Raw genomic sequence first — 19,553 nt, 5'->3', positions numbered from 1 at the left:
AGTAACACCCAACATGTACTAGGAGTCATATTTCATCATGGCTGGGCTTCATGAACAAAGATTTGGGAAGGGCACTAACCACGTTTGTTACAGGTGTGTTGGTGGCTAAAAAGGCCAATACGAGATAGACACGTCTGGTTGCAAAAGGCACAGCAGAAAGACTCCTTAGGTGGTATATTCTGCAAGGCACAATTCTTTCTGCGTTGTCTTTTCTCCTCAAGGGTGATCCTGTGTGCTCTCTCAAAAGCATCAGCAGCGTTATAGATGGTGTGTCTCCAGACGTCCCGATTGGAGGCCAGAGTAGACCAGTTATGATGATCAACATGGCCAAGGCTGAGATGTTGTTTCAGGGACTCCTTGTATCTTCTCTTCAGGGCTCCTCTCTTGCGACAGCCGGTGGCAAGTTCACCATAAAGCAAGATCTTAGGGAGGCGGTGGTTGGTCCTTCATCCTGGAGACGTGCCCTGCCCAACACAGCTGTGTTGTCATCAACATGGCCTCAATACTTGTGAGTGCTGCTTGTTCTAGAACAGATGTATTAGTCATGTAATCTGACCAGTGAATGTTTAGGATTGTAACATTTAAGCATATGTTAGCCATCCACATAATCATTAGATTCGGACAAGGAGCAAAACCTTGGCCTTCAGTTTAAGGATTCATTGGGATGTTCAGCGGTTTCTATCCACGTGTCCAATATACTCTTGCAGACACAAGTCCCATGCTTCAACAGGTCACTTCTCCCTGTTCCTCTTGTCAAGGAAATGGGATTCACCAATTTTTTTCCTGAGATCTTGCAGTGGGGCAAACAAACAACTTCTGGAAAATGGATGTCTGGATAAGTACCCAATGAATATTCAAGGAGTATTGTCCTGAATGTGACTTGTACTTGAAAGATACCATAATAAATGTCTTTCCTTTTCCTTTCTGTGCCCCTCAAAATGTGACAGACATGGAGAGCAATTCTGTGCAAATGAGCCAGGGTGCCTTTGACATGTCCTGAGCATAGTTTCTGCATGGGGCTCTGAGAGCTGTCCCAGTGTGGCTAACAACGCATCAGGATTATTTTGCTCCTCCTAAAGCTTTGGATGAAAGTACTGGAAACTTTACCACAAAGCAGTGTATTTCCCTGCATAGAAACTTTTTGTAAACTAGAGAAGATTTTTCTGAATTAATCTATTTGCTCCCCTAGTCTTTTAGTTTCGTGTTTACAGCATTTACAGTGCCCTATTTCAAATACCCAGTGCAAATGGGACTGGAAGTTGACTGAATCTTCAGGGTATTACTGTGATCAAAACAATTCTGGTATTTAGTGAATAGACTTAAAATAGGTCTCTAAAATTATTGCAATTTTGCAAATAGTTGATAGAAATAGTATAGCTTAGTACCTGGTTCTCCAAGAAGTACAGTGTGTTTTCTGTTCCCTGCCATGGGTTGCTTAAGTTTCGCATGCAAAAGCATACCAAGAGGTTCAACCTAAAGGAAAAAATTCAAGGGTAGATGTCCAAGCTGATGACAACCTGATGACAGGTGGGAATTACATGATTGTAGAACACATAAATGCCTTAAAACTAATATGCCTGAACAAACACTTCTGCTGTGATCCTGCATATTTCTGTCCTCAGCATCTCCTCCACAAAATTTCTTACAAACAGAAGCTGCTTGCCCAGATTTTAATGATAAAGTTCTGTTTGAGAGACTTGTTTACAGCTTTTTCAGTTCTTGTCTCTAAATTGTTCTTAATATGCTATGAAGATTTTGTGAAGAGACCCTTAGTATAATTTTTGTGGGAAAACAGTCACTTTTTCCTTCAGAAGAGTAGCACAGAACTGCAGGAAAGGCTTTGGCAATGAAGCTACACCCTGCTCCTTTGTGTTTCATCATTGCCAGGCATGTGGAAAAGGAGGGAGAGAAAATGTTGACTTTCCTCAGAGCTATCAAGATAAGGTGACATTTCTTGGTTGGTTACAAATTCAAATGTGAAACTGCTGTGCATCTGCCTCCCACAATTGTGCAGAAGTCATTCTGTGCCCTGTATGTCCCTCTGACTGTTCCTCTTGTGGTTTGATTACCTTTTTCCCCTCAAGACACTGCAAGTGGGGTCTCCTGCTGATGTAAGTTGTATCTCCACTAGAGGGGGACGCCAGTAAAGCTGTACTGGAAACTTGGAGGATTTGATAAGTTTTAATGCTTTACTCTTCCTCCTGGCTGTCACTGTTGTCTGTTGGTTTAAGTGGAATATCCTTGAAAGAAGGCTACTGCAGGACTGAAGGCAACAGCTGACCAAGTAGTAGGCATTGGGTTTCTCCAAAACAGTCAGTTCTGCTAGTCTGCTATTATGCATTTTTGTATAGAGTCACAGAATGGTATGGGTTGGAAGGGACCTTAAGGATCATCTAGTTCCCAGCCCCCTGCCACAGACAGGAACACCTTCCACTAGACCAGGTTGCTCAAAGCACCATGCCACATAACCTTAAACAATTCCAGGTATGGGGCATCTACAGCTTCTCTGGGCAACCTGTTCCAGTGCCTCACTACCCTCACAATATAGAATTTATTCTATACGTAATCTAAATGCACCCTTTTTCAGGGTCAATTACCCCTTGACCTGCCTCTACATACCCTTCTACAAAGTCCTTTTCTATCTTTTTTAAACACCCTCTTTAGGTACTGGAAGGTGCTATAAGGTCTTCCCAGAGCCTTCTCTTCTTCAGGATGAACAGTCCGAGCTCTCTCTGCCCATCTTCACAGGAGAGGTGCTCCAGCCCTCTGTTCATTTCTGTAGCCCTCCTCTGGACTTACTCCAACGGTCTGTATCTCTTATGTTGGGGGTTCCAGAGCTGGGCATAGTACTCTGGCTGGGATCTCCCGAGAGCAGAATAGAAGGGAAGTATAAGGTCGGCAGACCTAAGAGAGGCTGCTCACTGGTGAGAGAGTGAAAATCAGACCCAGCATGTCTAAGTGGGCCTTGTCAGGGATGAGAGTAGCTGTGCATGGAGCTCAAGCATTGGTGTCATGGACACAGCTGGTGTGTGCAATTATGGGATGCCTAAAAAGTCTGTTTTGTGTGTGGATTTCAGTACATTCTCTTTTTGTGGCCTGGATCCCTTGAAGGTTTTCGTTTATTTGTGTGGTCACAAAGAAAGATCTTAGTGGTTCTCAAGTAATGCTTTATGGCTTATGCTTTTGTTACAAACTGTCTTAAGGAGGCTTTGAAGTGTGTGTATGTTTAATGTTTGTATCCATGCTAATGTGCACAAAGTTCCAAGGGGAGAGCTTGAGGCAAACTACTATTTAGTTTTGATTTTCCTTTTTTTCTTTAAGAATAATCCCAGTTGCACTTTTGTCCGGTAGGACTGCTTTTTCTCCATTCTTAACTCTTTTTAAAAGAGGTGCAAGAAACGTGTATTTGAAAAGTGGTGAGACAGACTAGATAGTGCTTGGACACTAAACTTTCTGTCATCATTTGTGTTAGGAGACAGTTTTTTTGATTTTGTTCTGTTTTTACATCAACTGTGTTCTGCCTCCTGGCTTTTTGTTTTCCCCGTGAATTTGTGGCATCTTCCAAATATTCTGATTGAAATATTTCAGCATTGTATATGTTGAGAACTCAGTCAGGGAAGTTGAAAAATCACTGAAGTATGGTGTGAATTTACAACAGCCTACTTAATTCATGTGACTTCTTGTACGCACTAAAAGCTTGTCTGCTAAACACAACTCAGAGTTAATCCAAGTCAATTCTTAAAGTGAATTAGTCAAGCTATGTGCTAATCCTCTGTGTTTACCTGCTTATTGAGATAGGCAACAGCCTAAGTTGCTTTAAACTTCACTTGATAATTGAAAGGGGAAGGGTCAAAGGGAAAGGTGAAGTCTTAATGTTTTCTTCATCTGTCTCCTTTCAGGGCATATTTCAGTACTGCTTTGCATTTATAAATCTTGAATTCATGGAATGATCAGCATGAGCTACCTGAGGCCAAAACCCAGTACACTGCTGCAGTTTTCTGCTAAGCATCCCTGATAGCTTCAGCTATTTCCAGAATATTTCAGGGAGTGTACTACTTCCTGATCATCCATACTAGCTGTTCCACAAAATGTCCAACTGGTTGAGTTGAGATGGTGTAGGCAGTGGGGAATATGATGCAGACTGTGAGGAGCAGGAAACCCTATCAACCTCTGCCAAGAAACTAGTAACCAGCCCTGATTTTACAGCATGGACACACACACACACACACAAATTATGTCTGTATTGTTCTGAGCACACCAGAGACTTGCATGATGGGCAAGAAGTAATTCCCTTTCATTTGTCAGCATTAGGATTTTTGTTATCTTGAGCTACTGGGTTTGCTCCCCCTCCATCATGACAAGATCAAAGGTAAGAACTTATTTCTGGGTCACTGCTGTCCATCAGATAAGTTTGTTTGTGGCCTTGGGAAAAAGCAGTGATGTGGGAATAGGGAATTTAAACCCTGTTGTTAAGATAATTCTTTCTTATTGTCAGTTCTAAGTTCTTTCAAACTTCATTCAGGTTAACTATGCAAAATACAGCACTGCAGAAATTGCCCAGAGAACAGTCAGTTGAAACAATGCAGATGTTCCATAAATATTTCTGAAGAAGCATGACTGTTATTTCTGGTTCGAGGGGTTGATAAACAATTACTGTGTCTGCACTGGTGCTGGCCTGAACCATGCAGTCTTTAGTGTATTTTTGGCAGGAGTGGGGGGAATGGTTGGCAAATTTCTATTTCAGATAAACTAAATTAAACTCCTGTTTGTGCACCATTGGTCATGGTGCATGTAGATATTGGGGTAGTACATTTGTAATTTGGGGTTTGGCAAGCTTAATTGTGGACTTCCTTGGCTTCAGCATTTCCAGATTATTGTATTTTGTGGTGGTTCATTCTGCCTGAAGATGAACATCTGCTTTGTGGATGCTGGAGGAAGAAGGAAGTATTTGCTTTAGGGCTGGCCCCCCTCAATGCTGCTTAGAGAATTGTGACATTTTGTTATTATCCAGATGTTTTTCTTTAAATCTAGTGAAAGGATATTGCCTGAATGTTTAAATACAAAGTTGTTGCAGAAGAATGCCAGCATACTACTACTTTTCTGAGTTCTAAACAAAAGGTAGGGTTGAAAAATGGAGTCTGTGTTGCTGAGTTATGGAAATATTCTATCACTGTTATTTCTTCTTGGAAACTAATATTAAAAGTCTATTTGTAAGTTGTTGACAGACAAGTTCTTGTTGCTTTTCCTGCTGAGGAGTGATAGCTGGAGAAAAGCATCCTGATACCCTATGTGGTGATTTATACCTTGATAGAATCGTAATCATGGAATGGTTGGAAGAGACCTTCAAGCTTATTTAGTTCCAATCCCCTGCCATGGGCAGAGACACCTTTCCCTAGACCACGTTGGTCAGAGCTCCATCCAAACTAGCCTTAAACGCTTCCAGGGATGGGGCACCCACAGCTTCTCTGGGCAACCACCCTCACAGTAAAGAATTTCTTCCTAACATCTAATCTAAACCCGTGCTCTTTCAGTTTGAAGCCATTCCCCTTTCTGTCACTACATGCTCTTGTAAAAAGTCCCTCTCCATCTTTCTTGTTGGTTCCCTTCAAGTACTGGAAGGCCTCAATTAAGTCACCCCAAAGCTTTCTCTTTTCCAGGCTGAACAATTCTCTTAACCTTTCCTCATAGGAGAGGTGCTCCATCCCACTAATCATTTTGGTGGCCCTCCTCTGGACTCGCTCCAACAGGTCAATGTCCTTCCTGAGCTGGATAAAATGCTACAAGTGAGGTCTCACCAGACTGGAGAGGCAGAATCACCTCAACCTGCTGACCACACTGCTTTTGATGCAGCCTAGGATAGAATTGGCTTTCCGAACTGCAAATGCACATTGCCAGCTCATGTCCAGCCTCTCATCCATCAACACCCCCAAGTCCTTCTTGGCAGGGCTGCTCTTGATCTGTTCGTCCCCCAGCCTGTATTGATACCAGGGGTTGCCCTGACTTAGGTGCAGCACCTTGCACTTGGTCTTGTTAAATCTTATGGGATTCCCATGGGCCCGCTCCTTGAGCTTGTCCACGTCCCTCTGGATGGCATCCCATCCTTCAGGTGTGTCAACTGCATGACAGCTTGGTGTCATCAGCAAATTTGCTGAGGGTGCACTTGATCCTTTCATCTATGTCATTAATGAAAATGAGACAAGAGGCTTTGCCCACTGTTGTCTTCTTTAATGATATTGATTAGTTAGCAAAATAGTGATGAGAATGTATTAGCAGTTAAATTCTGTTAACTAGCACTGCAACACAATGCCTCTGTCTTGGTTTACTGTTGTGAAAAATGCTTCTTGCAATCCCAGTGTTCAGAATAATTTTAATGAGCAGCTTCTTGCTCTCTCTCTTTTTTACTTTTTCTCTTAAATAATGGAAGAGGACAAAAGCATGCACCATACCTGCTTCTTTTATGCACATATGCATACACGATGCTGGCAACAGTTAATGATGCGTTTTAAATTACAAGCTCTCCGTGGTGACTTTGGACTTTTCTGCCTTTTACTTAACTTCTTCAAATTTCATGTCTGTCAGTAGAAACAAACAATTTTAAAAGAGTTTCAGAAACTGTTTTGAAATTACTTCTTTTAGAAGTATTTGGTACCATAGAAGTCAGTACCACAGAAGTATGTATTTTAAATACAGAGCCATATGACAGCAGCTTCATTGTGGTCATGGTATGAGAGATCATCCACTTTGTAGTAATTTGTTTACATAAGCTTTAGCAGATTGGCGTTATTTTCCAGCACTTGGTGTCTAGCTGTATTTTTCCTCTTTAATTTCTGGTCATTCTTTCTTAAAGTTTAAAGCAGTGACATAATGTTGAAATTACATGATTGCATGAGTTATTACTCTGGAGTCTTCCTGGTTCATGTTGCTTTTATTTGAAATGGGGAAATTAGAAATTCATTTTCAGGAACATGTTGTTGTTCCTGTACTCACCAATAGAAAAATCACAGTGGACCTGCTGCTACAGTTGTTTTTTGAAGATGGTGCTGTGGTTAGCAGAGGTGTTTTAAAGCAGTTTTTTGTGTCTATATGGTTTGGTTATTTTCCACTGACCTGATCTTTCTATTGAAGAAGCTCCTAATACATCTGAAGAGACATGCGTCTACCAGCCAGCATCTCTTGCATTAAGGCAGATGCTCACTCTTTCCCCCAGTTTGAGTGGGAAGAGGTTCTTCAGCCTTAATGAGTGGCAAAGAAATTATCATCTCTAAGCAATTCTTAATAGGCAAACATTAATGGAAGTCATTAGGAGGTAATGGTAGATAATAACTGAAATAAGTCTAGAGGTACTGAATAGTAACGGGAAGGCAACCTGATGTGTTGGCTTTAAAGAGTGAACTGCAGGAAAATTAAGATACTGAAGAAGCCGTGCCGAATTTTTTTAACTTTCCAAACAAAGCTCGGAAGCAGCTTTTCGGAGAAGTAGAAGGCTTCAAGGAAAGATGAGGTATCATTCTGCATTTAAAAAACAGCAAGAAAATGCTCCCCAAGAGATGGGTGTGGAATAGACACGATATGGAAATAATCAGGAAATGAGGTTGAGCAAGTGAGAGAATTGCACTGGATGGTGCAAACTGACCTAAGTCAGGGAAGTGCAAAAAGGATTCTTAAAAAGGATGACTACATAAAATAAATTGAAGTTTTGTCTGGTGGAAAATAAGATTTCAAGCGCCTCAATGTGGATCAGAGAAAAAGTATGCTGTGTGTAACAGGAGAAAGGAGCATGATTCAGTTGTGGAGAGCACAGTGGTGACATTTCTGGCAAAAAAACTTGAGATATGAATAGAAAATTACGTGTGTGTCTCTTTTTTTTTCTTGGTTTTGATAAATTTCATTTTATCAGTATGCAAAGAAACCCGTTGTGTTGCTGCATCCCTTGTGGGGGATGCTGCTGATGTAAATCCAATTTATATCATAATTGACATGACTTAGACTGAGTGTGTTCATGATTTCACATGTTACAACACTAAATACTATGGGTTTGTCCTTTCAAAAAATGTCTACTGTCTACTAGTAGTAAAATATGACATCTTCCTCTCCCCCTAAAAAAAACCAAAACAACAAGATACACAACTCCAAGACAAAAACAATTCCTGAAAGAACGAACAGCTTGTAATTTTGGGATAATCTACTCACTAAAGATCATTAGTGGTGGTCACAGTTGAACATCTGAAGGTCCCTTCTGGGGCTGAACATCAGAGCAGGTAAAGGAGAACAGCAGACGTGCGTAGGTTAGTTACAGACTCTTCAACTGTCTGCCCTTTTTGGTGGAACCCAGAGCATGCCTGTGGTTAGTCTGCTTTTGTCATCCTCAGAAGGGGTATGAGACATGGTGACAAGCAAATTAGAGGCATATGGAAAAGACTTCCCTGCAAGATAAATGCTACAGGATATTATACTATCTACTGATTTTTTTTTTTTCTTTCCTTGAAAATCTCTGAAGAGAGGTGTTGGGGTTTTTTTCTTTTATACATTCAGATTAATCTTCTGCTTTATCTGGGGGTGTGGGCAGGGGCTCTAACCTTGCCCTGATGGATGACTGGGAAGATATCACTGCTGACCCATGTGTTCTTTGTGACAGAAGATAATTTCTCTGAGGAAGTGCAACTGCACAGCGATACTATTTTATTTTTTTACATTAGTTCAGTGCATGGTAAATGATTAAGGTGATAAAATGTCTCCCTAATCCCAGAGTGAGGAAGGGGGACAGTTTCACACAACGCTGCCTCTGCAGAGTTCATGAAACTATTTAGCTTGGGTAAAGAGGCTCCACCTGACACTTCTTTGCTGAATATTTTGCAAGCTATATTCTGTCAAGGAAAGCTTTAGCAGCAGTCTTGTACTACTCACAGTATTAATTATTGAGGCTGGAACAATCATCTTTCCCAGATTAGCCACAAAGCTCCTATTCAAAGAGGTTTGACTGATGTAATTTTTTTTTTTTTTTTGAAGCACAGGCCACATTGTGAATGCAAACGACATAGATTTGAGATCCTCTGTTGACCATTGTATCATGGAAGAGTCCTACTGAATTGAAAGGCAGTTTTTAAATATATATAGAAATAGATTTCTCTCTAGCCTCGGATCATTGCTGAAAGCTTCATCTTTTTTTCCTTACATAAGGTAGACTAACAGCTGTATTACGCTCCTGAAAGTGGAAACTATAAGTCTCTTTTAGCTTCAGGAAGCTCCAGACTTCTGTGGAGCAGCTTTTAAAAACTCTTTGAGGTGTACAGATGTGAGTTGATGGAAGGCAGATGGGAAAGTACGAAAGATGAGTTCCTTTCCTCTTCTTTGTGGGCTTTGTTTTTTGTTTGGATTTTCTTGTTTGGTTGGTTTTGGGGGTTTTTTGTTGGTTTTTTTTTCATTAGTAATATACTTTGGGACTTCTGCATTTTAATTTGATCTTTAAGTGACCTTCCTTATTCCAGATTTTTTATTATTTTTGTAACATGCTTTTTGGGAGCCTGGGCAAGTTGAGGATAAATTTCCTAAGGTGGTGTTTGTTATTTTGTTTTGATTTGGCTTAAATAAAAGCTGAGTGCTCTAGCCAGCTGTTGCTGTTTCAGTAAAACAGTTTGCAAGCTGATACACAGCTAAACATGCTGGTGTCTTGCTTTTGATGCTGTTAGTGGCTAAAGAGTTGGTTACACTATATATTATACCCAATGTATGCTTTGGCTGACAACTTGCAATCAAAGCAGGCATCATACAAATGTAGTAGATCTATTACTTATGTGGAATCATTGCAGTAATAATATCTTTGAGTCTCTTGTACATCTTTGTGGCACTGAATAATTTCCAAGACAATTGTTTAGGGCACTGGTGCTCTGAAGGGTCAGCAGTAGTAGACAGTACCTGTTTCAACATGTTCAGTGGCTTGGTTTGATCTGAACTTGGGACAGTTTTTTGTCTTTCTGCTTTTTGGGTTGTCAAAGTCATGAGTGCTCAGACTGTTACAAACAAACAAAACAAAGAAAAAAAATGCCCACGAAACACACAAAACCCTCAAACAAACAAACACACACACACAAAAAAAAAAAAAAAAAGAAAAGCCAGAAAACAGATGATATATTCAGGATAAAAAGAGGATATTTTTTAACAGCCTGTAGAGGGGAATGCCATTCATGTAGTCTAGTCTGCTGGGGTATCCATGTTCTTTCATCCTGCTCTCCCCAGAGATTTTGAGGTGGGTCAGGCAGCACACTGGAGATCAAATGGCAGGTAATGATGTCACTTGCTGTCCAGTGGTCTGACTGGGGGCTGTTCTCCTGCTCTCTCTCAGTGCCTACGCAGGAGGCTGTCTCAGCTTGTCTCCCTGATAACCCTTTTGTGAGCCTTCCCCATCGCACAGGACATCCTGTAAATGCAGCTCTGCCAGTGCTTCTGCAGCTCCACTACAAAATCTCATTGTGCTACCGTACAGCCAAACAGTGATGGCAGGAGAGAGTGCTTAGTACCAACTGATTCTGGGTTTTGGGCCAACCAACTCAACTGTCCATTGTAGTTGCCAGTTTATTTATTATTAAGTCATTTTTTGGTGACAGTGAAACATTTAAAACTGCGTTATCCTTGTTGCAAGTCTCTCTCACTTTCTCCTCCCTCCTTTCTAAGCCATAATGATATTTTGTTTTGCTGGTTTCTTTATTGTTCATCTATTGTGTCAGGCTGGAAAATGATCCTTTTTTATTTTAATAATTGCTCTGGAAATGTTTGTGCTCAAACAGTGCAGTACTTCACCAAAAGTGGAAGTTATGAGAGAAGAAATGTCATGGATAGAAATTGATGCTATTGGATTAACCTACTCTGTCTGTGAAAGAAAAGTCCTGATCTCTTAAACGGTATCTGCAAAGAATTGACATTTTACATCAAAGTGAACTAGCCATTCATTGCTGCAAAGAAATGACTAGATAATTTCTCCCCAGGGACAGGAACTTGATGCAAAAATGTTTCTGGATAAGGTTTGATTTCCAGTTGAGATTTGGGCACATATGTGTACTGTGTTTTGGGGATGAGATGTTATTTATATAAGCACTTTTTACTCTGAGTAGTTCTTTCCTGTCTTGGTGCATACAAAAAATCTTTACCCCTGTATAGTGTGCTAGCCTAACAGTGACATGAAAAATTCACCTTGTTTCCTATGAGGATCTCAGTTTCTTCTGCGTATGTGAATGAGTAGCTCAGTTTCATTGCACCTTCAGTCTGTCCTTGATCTTCATTCTTGAACAGAAAAATCTGGCCATTTTCTTAGGGCTGATTGTAACTTTTGCAATAGTCAGTCTTGCTAGTGTGAAAGGGCAGAGACCTCAAGTATGTTTTACTCTGAGTTTTGGTTTTGTTTTGGTTTTATTTCATTATTTGTAAGGTAGAGATTTCCTATTGTTGTGTCTGAACCTTTTCATATGTTAGCAAATTCCACTCTGCTTTTCTAGACAGTGAAGTTTTAGACTCAAGAAATGTCTGGCTTTACTGGCAGTAGCTGTTTTCAGGGGGGGGGTGATGATACAGCCAACACAGGAAACACTGACCTTGTCGCTTGTTTTTGGCACTCCCCTTCCAGACTTCCACAACCCCTCAGTAAAATCTCGCAAATCCATTTTCACAGTGAATTTATTCATTCTTATGAAGAGCTTCCAAGTGGGTGAGAAGCTATAGCTCTGTAGTTCTTAAGCTTTACTCAGCTAAAACACACTTAATAGCTTAAGGTCATACAGTATCATCACCAGTCATGTAATCCAGAAACTTGAAGTCTGTGAAGTCAAGCCAAAGTGGTACCAAAAGGTACTCTGGTAGCTGTACAGGAAAGCAAAGCTGGAAGAAGGCAAAAGTGCAGGACACCTGGTATTGTCTGACCCAGGAGACAGCCAGAGCTTGTGAAAACTCAATTTGCCTTTCATTTCCAGAACCTTATGTAGCAGAGGCACTGCATATTGGTGGACCCAGATGAGATACTCAGTGATACAGAAGTTGTTGGCATTGCTGTATCAGTGCAAACTTGTAGATCACAGTGTACTGTGCAAGAAACCAGGGAGGAATAAGGGTAGCAATTTTTGTCACTGGATTTGTAATGGATTTTCCGAAAGCAGTTCCTTCAAGATGATGTTTCTGTGATACACAAAAATTTCTCCTAAGTACTCCAAGTAATGACAAAACTGCATGGTTCCTCTTTTCTGTGGTATCAGACAGCTGATCGACAAGGCATGATGCTTAATCATGGAATTTCAGAGAACAGTATGTTTTATAGTCAGGACACGTTGCTTCACAGAGGACAAGAAAACTTATCATTTTCGTTTTACAAATTTTAGATACTGACCTAACATGTTTCCCTGGTTTGCAGTTCTCTGGATGTATTCTGTAAAGATAGCAGTGTCTGTCAAGACAAGGTACCACATAGAGTATTTGCCTACACCACCTGTAGCTCCGGTGGTTAGGAATGATGTGTGTGAATCTGCTTCCGAATTTGTGTATTTTTTTTCAACGCTTTGTAGTGCAGCAAGCAATCAAAATCTCATTAGTAAGAAGCAAGTCTTGAGCTTTTGTGTTTCAGACTTCCTGTTTAAAAAGACATTTCATTTTGTGTCGTAATGTCTTTTAGCGAAGTTCATTTGAGGATCCTGTTCCCTTTATTTGCAGATCTTGAAAACACAGACCTGCACCCTGAACTCACACGGGTATTAAGTTAGGAGCCACTTTTGTTTTCTTGAATGGAGTCTGCTTGTTTTAGCACTGCTGTGAAAGCATAGTTCCCTCTGTACTTTATTATTGCTGAAGAAGAGGCGGCAGGTTGGGAGTGAAGGGACAGTCCTTTTGTACAGTACAACCTGTTTTCAGCTGGGATGAGCTTTTATGTGCCTAACCATTGGCAGAAAGTCTTTATCATTGTGAACATCATGCTTGGGAGGTAGAGAAGCAAGGTGTTTGCCTAAGAACTGTCCTTTTCCTAGCCAAATTGAGGGATCACTGAAATACAAGTAATGAAAATACAGATAGGTATAGAAGGGGACATATGAAATGGCCATGGGTTTAGGAATTTTTTACTAATGTTGTGTTTTCTGTTTCTTGGAGAACTAGTGAAAAATGACTGCAGGCATATTTCTTCTCTCATCTCTCATTATGTATTAAATGCTCATTGAATTTTGTGGGTTAAGCTTTTTCTGACATTTGTGTTCTACCTGGAGTACACAGAGCTAGCTAAAGGCTGGACAGACTTCAGGGAGGGGGTTTCTTAGTTTTTTCCTTCTGCTTTATGATGCTTCATAGTAAAATTGTTCATTTTCTCTCCTTTTTGTGTGGCAAACAGGATTCTAAACCTACCTCTGGTTTTGGTTTAGATAGTATTCCTTAAAGGCTCCATCAACTGTAAATTCTTCTCTACCTTCACTATGGAAAAGTGGCAGCATTTCAGGATTAAGAAGAGAGAAAATATTTTAAAAGAAACTAACAATGACCTGTTGTAAAGTCAGTGCAGTGAAACTGCTGCTCTTATGCATGTTTTGAGAAGAAAAGAAACTGAGGTCTTTTGAGATCTTATTTAAGTTACAATTGCAACAGCTTACAGGACATTGATGAGATGTGCTGCTTGAGGATTTTGAGGCTGTTGATGGAGTTTTACTGAAAATCACTCTTTTCTTTGTCAAGTAGCAAAAGCTTCCCTAAGTCAGAATTTAGAGTTGATGCTGCCTGTACCCTTCATTTGTCAGGTACAGAGGAAAACCAGAAAATTGGCAAAACTCTCATTTTTATAAGGAAATAGGAAGCCTGGAGGTTCTGTTGTTTCTTTGACGTTGTGAAGGCTATCTTGGAGAGAGGCTAAGTCTCTATTTTCTGTCCTCTCCATTAGTATAGTAGTAGGAATTTGGGGCAAGGAGTGGAAAGAATGAAAAGTTACTAGCCAGAACTAAGTAGGAAAGAACAGGGGTCACTGGAAAGCTATATAAAGATGGAAAAAGTGATCCGAGAGCTTGGAAGATGAGACAGCTACATGTGACGTAAAGCATGTGGGGATGTGTTAAAATGTGAAGCAGGCATTTCAAGATGATGCTTTTTAAGAAGTAGGAATAATTTCCACAGTGGCATGCAAAGGCTGAGTTTAAATGAACGAGATCAAAAAAAAAAAGGCATAACTGAATCAGAAAAGCACGCAGAGTGTAACTTTACTACAGCACTTATCTGTACTTTCTTGGCTTGGTAAGTGTTGCCTTTGAAAAAATGAACTGATTGCCAGGAAGTTACTGGGATTGTCTGTATAATTACACCGTGGCCTCAGTTTGAAAAATAGCAGTTAAGTTTGGAGTAATTTCTGGAATGTTTGTTGGGTGCTGATTACACTTAGCATGAGTAGATTTCTGCTATGACTTACAGAATAGGAAGTGGTAAATATGGAGAGCAATAGGTCTCTCTCCTAAATCCTTTCTGTGGTGACTAATTAGCAACTTGTGTTGTATATGTCTAGCCTGATTAGGAGGAGGAAAAACTACTGCAGTTTTTTAGTCCAGAATTTTTAAATGGGATTTACAGCGTTTCCTGCCCACCCCCACACCTTATTTGTTTGGGGTTTTTTGTTGGTTTTCTTTGCACGAAAGAATAGAAAAGGAAAATAATAGATGGACCTTTATAAGCATGATACCTATGAAAATACCTTCGTTCTGTTGGATCAGCTGATCAAACTTTGCATGGCAATTCAATATATTCATGTACTGCAAATCTGTGATTACCTGGAAAAAAGGATAACATAATGTTTTAAGTTATTTTTCTAAATAAAGAATAAAAGTTCATGTGATCACTGAACTGTAGAACAATAGTTGTTGAGGGAATAAATGTATCCTAAATTCTAATAAGTGTTTCTATAAGTATTCTTTTTTGGGGGGGGGGGGCTGTTCTTTTTTCTTTTGTTGGTGGAAAAAATTTAACACAGTTCCAATGTCTCTGTAGGTGACCCTGTTTCCTTTCAAATCTGGTCATGGTCTATGCATTAGCCTTCCTGCTGAACTCACTTTGTGTGAATTCTAGTTTGTGTGGTCAAGTGATTTTTGTTGTTGTTGTTCTGGACCAAATTCTGATGTGCTCTTTGAAACTTGGGCAAGTCTGTTGTGAATGGTCGTGTAAGCAAGTGGGGCTGTACAAACTCCCACACTGGTATTGCAGCAGTCAAGAAGCTTGGTTGTTGACTGCACACCTAGTTCTCTCATTACTCTCAACAATTTTTTTTCCTTCCTATTAGGAGCAAATATCAGCATGACTAGAGTCTGAGGAAGGGCTTCTTTGTTCCTACCAGGAGTTTGCGGGTGCAGAGGAACAGTGCAAGCACAGTAGGGGTATTTTAAGCTACCATGGATACCCCCACCGATTTGGTGCCGTCCTCCATGATGTCCCAGCCTGAGGTGATTGAGGTGAGTAGGCCACAATGGAACTTTGGCAGGTGAACTGACTGAACCTCATTGAATCGTAGCTTGTTCTCCTCTCTCATTTCTGAGTGTCACGGGAATTTTTCCTGAACATATTGTGTTAAAGACACAGGTCATTTACTAAGAATGTTGTTATACTTTGACACATGACATTGCTGTGTTATACTACTATTTGTAGAAGAAAACATATGGCAAAATATGATCTTTGTTGACTCCATGGAGATGATCACTCTGCTATAGTTTGATTTTTTTTTTTTACTGTGCCTAATAAATCCAAAGTAGAGGGCTGTAGTACGGATAAATTGGAATAATACCAAAGGAAAAGTCAGGTTTAGTGTTCTTACCAGAAAGGTTTTAAGCTAAAAGGAGCAATAAAATTGATAATACACTTAGAAGTACTAACACACTAATCTTGCTTTCACGAATCCAGGTGTGTCTTTCAGACTTCATATTTATGAATACCCAAAAGATTTCTTTAGCTCTGTGTACTGAACACCAAGTACTTGTGTATTCTGATGAAGTAAAAACTACAAACTGAAAAGGAGATTTTCATAACAGTGAATATTTTATCTCAGAAAAGTATTTTCCAAGTCCTCTTGACTTCATAGAGACCCAAGTGCCTGTTACAGTTTAAAACTTTTAAGGATGTGTATTTTTCTGAAAAGGGCCCCACAACTGATTAACAGAATACCTGGTAGGAGGTGGATGCTGAATGCTTCTGTTCCAGGCTGCCTAGCTGCTGCCAGACTCTTCTCCATTTCTGGGGAAAGGCTCTCCCTGACCATCTCTGCACATGGTCTGCAAGACACTTGCACCCCTGTCTCCATTGGTCATCTCTTCAGAGCCTTCTTTACGTATGAGAAATTTGTGTCTCTAAGGATTGTGTTTCAGGACAAATGCCTTCTCAAAGGAAAAATAAGATCAGCTATGGTGTGAGAATGAGTGGAAGAAAAGCTATCACTTGTAAAGGACATGATGATCAGCACAGTCACCCTTCTGTTGTGTTGAATAAATGCACATGTCCTGGGTCTACAGGGAAGTTTTGGCCAAATAAATTCTGCCTGGACTTTTGTCACTAGGCCAAAGACTAGAAATAAATAGATGTTTCTGATCATTAGTTAGTAACCAAGACAGCTCTCTCTCCATGCTTGAATTTTAGAGACTGTGTTTCAATGAGATTTGTCTTGGGAGCCAAAAAGGAATTATAAGAGGAAGCAAAGGAAAGACTCGTATCTCAGTGAGGGAAATTATGGTATAAAAAAACATCATTCTCTCAACCTTATGTTGTAAAAATAGGCTCAAAATTGATATCTGTAATTGAAGAGTTACATACTTGCATGAATTCCCACAGATATCAGTAAATCATTGTGGATCTGATGGTTGATATAAGTCTTCAACCGTATATAAAAGGGTCAAATCTCCAAAGAATCAGCTGGGAACCATGTGTATATTTCTGAGGATAAGGAAGACCTTTTTAACAGACAAGGACGTAGTGAGACATATATAAAGAGATAATCATTGGATGGAAGTATTGAAGTAAAGTGTTTTTCGTAATAGTACTACAGGTTTGCCTTTCATATTTGTGTTGACATACAAATGAATTTTTGGATATAGTTTAGAAAACAACATTGATTAAAATACTTCTTTTTTTCCCCAGAGGACATTATTTTGCCTTTTAAAACTGAGCAGATGCCACAGTGTGCTGCAGAAGACATTTAGAGACTAACGTTTTAAGGAAGGACTTTTTTTCTTTTTAAACTTGGAAGTAACCTTGCATGCTTTTTGCATGAGCTAGATGGCATCTTAGTTACAAAAAGAAGTGTTTTGCTACTTTACTTTAAACTGTCTTTATTTTTAATCTTTTTTTTTAATCTTTTGTCTTTAAACTTTCCTTTAGTTTCACCAGCATAGTTGGCTTTCTTCACATTTAGTCAGTTTAGACTCAGAAGTAAATATTATCTATTTTGTATACCCATATATGTACATGTGCATGTGTGTATACATTGCACTAATAAATACTCCTCTGCCTATCATCAGTCATTCTCAATACCAGATGTGAAATTGTTATTACTGTCTTAAAATATTCTTATATAGGAACTGCTTCTGGTGGTCTCCACAACCCTGTATTGAAGCAATACGTTTGCCACAGTCATGTCTCTCATCCCCTCCCAATCCAAAGCTCTCATCTTCTTTCCCCGCCCCCCAACATCTTGTTACCAGACACAAGTGGTGACTAAGAGCACAGGCATCTTGGTCATGTGTAAAGGTGAAGGATAAGTAAAGTTCTAGGGTAGTTTAGCTGTCCATAGCTGAGATCTGAAATAGAAAATACCTATGGGACAGCGTTCCCCATATGTCAAAGAAGTCAACGAAACAAAAAAATTTTCAAATATGCTTTGAGTTTTTGGCAACAGGGTTTTATTGCAGGGCAATAAATGATCTCAAATAAATCACAATAAATCACAATATGTGATTTATACAGATTTCTGATTAGATAAACCATTTTGTTCTTAAAGAGAGAGGAATAAAACGTTAACAGAGCTTTTTGATTTTTAAGTTGAAGATATTTTGTGGTACATGTTATGACTTCATACCTCAGCTATGTATAAGCAAAATGATCTCATAGAAACCTGACTAGTCCAGTAATGCAGTAATCAGAAAGTTAAATCATTCTTTAAGAAGCATTTAGCATCCCAGTGGGCTTTGCTGTTTGCAAAAAAGAAACATCGCAAGTGGTGATCTAAACTGATGAAAGTACTCTGTGAAGTGATTAGCGTCTTCTCTCTTTGTGCATGGCATGAGACGAATTCTGCGGTAAAAGCTTTGAAGAAGAAATGATTTGAGTTCCAGTTGCTTAATGAATCAGGGACTTCCAACAGTGCTTCAGAAATGCTTAAAACAAGAAAATAACAAAAATTCATCATTCTTTCTTTGCTTTTGCCAACAGTGGATCCTATCAGCCAAATACTAGAAGTAAATGAGTACATTTAAATAAATAACTTGCAGCTGTTCCAAAGAGAAATCCAGAGCACTTTCCATTATAGTGGCCTTTCATGGCCAGAGCCAGAAAACACTTCTCCCGCTCTGTACCATTGAATACTTTCTATTTTCTCCTCTTTTTGTTTGGATTGGAGTGGAAGAGATTTAAACTATCATTACCACGGAACGGTCATTCTTTTTATAATATGCTTGGGAATAGACTGCTGTGGGATGGCACAGCTGTTGTGCTGTGTTATTTTCTCCAACAAAGTTCCAGTAAGATTTGTGTTTTGGATCTGATGCCCAAATTCCTGCAGTCAACAAATGTGTAGATTTCTTTCTCCTCTTTGAGCTGAGTAAACAAATAAGCCTCTTTACCAAAACAGATCTATGGTGGTGATGAATAAAGGAAATGGGAGAGCAAAAAGAAATGGTGAGGCTGGTAGAAACAGTTTAGAATTAGATTAAAAGTATATATCGGAATAGAAGTATATCTACCTAGTTACAGACATCATAGGGGAAACTAAAATACTAGTATGTTTTGTGGTTTTTTTGATTCTTATACTAGGTGAGATTACTGGGGGTTCAAAACACATCTCAGTTTTGTTTAAGCTGACCAATACTGCCTTATAGGCAGCTGCTCAGTACTGTATGAACGAGTTACTTACAGAAACACCATTGTTGCTAAAGCTCAGAGAGAGAAAGATTTTTCTACATTCTGTTCATGTATTTCACAAATATTTCAGTACAACAAAGCAAAGAAACCCACATTGTCTAATGTGTGTTTCATAAAAAAATTTTTTTTGCTATGGTAAACACAGGATAGTCTTCTTGTTTTCATTTTTATATCTCAATTTCCAGCCCCAAAATGAAATTTGCTGTGTTGATTAACATAAGCATTTTGCTTCAAGGCTAAACTCTCCCAAGTGCTCACTTTGCTGGTTTGCTTGGTGAGGAGTGATGGAAGGTGTGCCCTGGAGATGGAAGCAGCCCCAGTAGCCTACAGCATTTTTTTCAGCATAAAATGGCAGTCTTTCAACTGCTGTAATCAATAATTAATTTCCAGCTTGGCTTACTGAGCACCTAACTTGGCCTGAAGGATGCATATTGTAAAGC

At 39.5% G+C, this 19,553-nt stretch overlaps 1 protein-coding gene across 5 annotated transcripts in view; it reads left to right on the top strand.

The window, feature by feature from the left end:
* The window catches only part of LPAR1 (lysophosphatidic acid receptor 1), a 70,965-nt gene that overhangs the window by 7,528 nt on the left and 43,884 nt on the right, over positions 1-19,553 (top strand). For 4 of the 5 annotated variants that reach the window (XM_032675424.1, XM_032675426.1, XM_032675423.1 and 1 more), the window contains one exon: positions 15,275-15,443. In XM_032675424.1, the coding sequence (XP_032531315.1) occupies positions 15,384-15,443 (60 nt within the window). In that variant the 5' untranslated portion in view covers positions 15,275-15,383. The remainder of the gene's footprint in view (positions 1-15,274; positions 15,444-19,553) is intronic. The other variant, XM_032675428.1, reaches the window with a different exon arrangement.

The sequence above is a fragment of the Chiroxiphia lanceolata genome, chromosome Z (assembly GCF_009829145.1).
Source record: "Chiroxiphia lanceolata isolate bChiLan1 chromosome Z, bChiLan1.pri, whole genome shotgun sequence".
In the NCBI taxonomy this organism is placed as follows: domain Eukaryota; kingdom Metazoa; phylum Chordata; class Aves; order Passeriformes; family Pipridae; genus Chiroxiphia; species Chiroxiphia lanceolata.
Note: the sequence above shows the minus strand (reverse complement) of the source record. Positions and strands in the feature narration are given on the sequence as shown.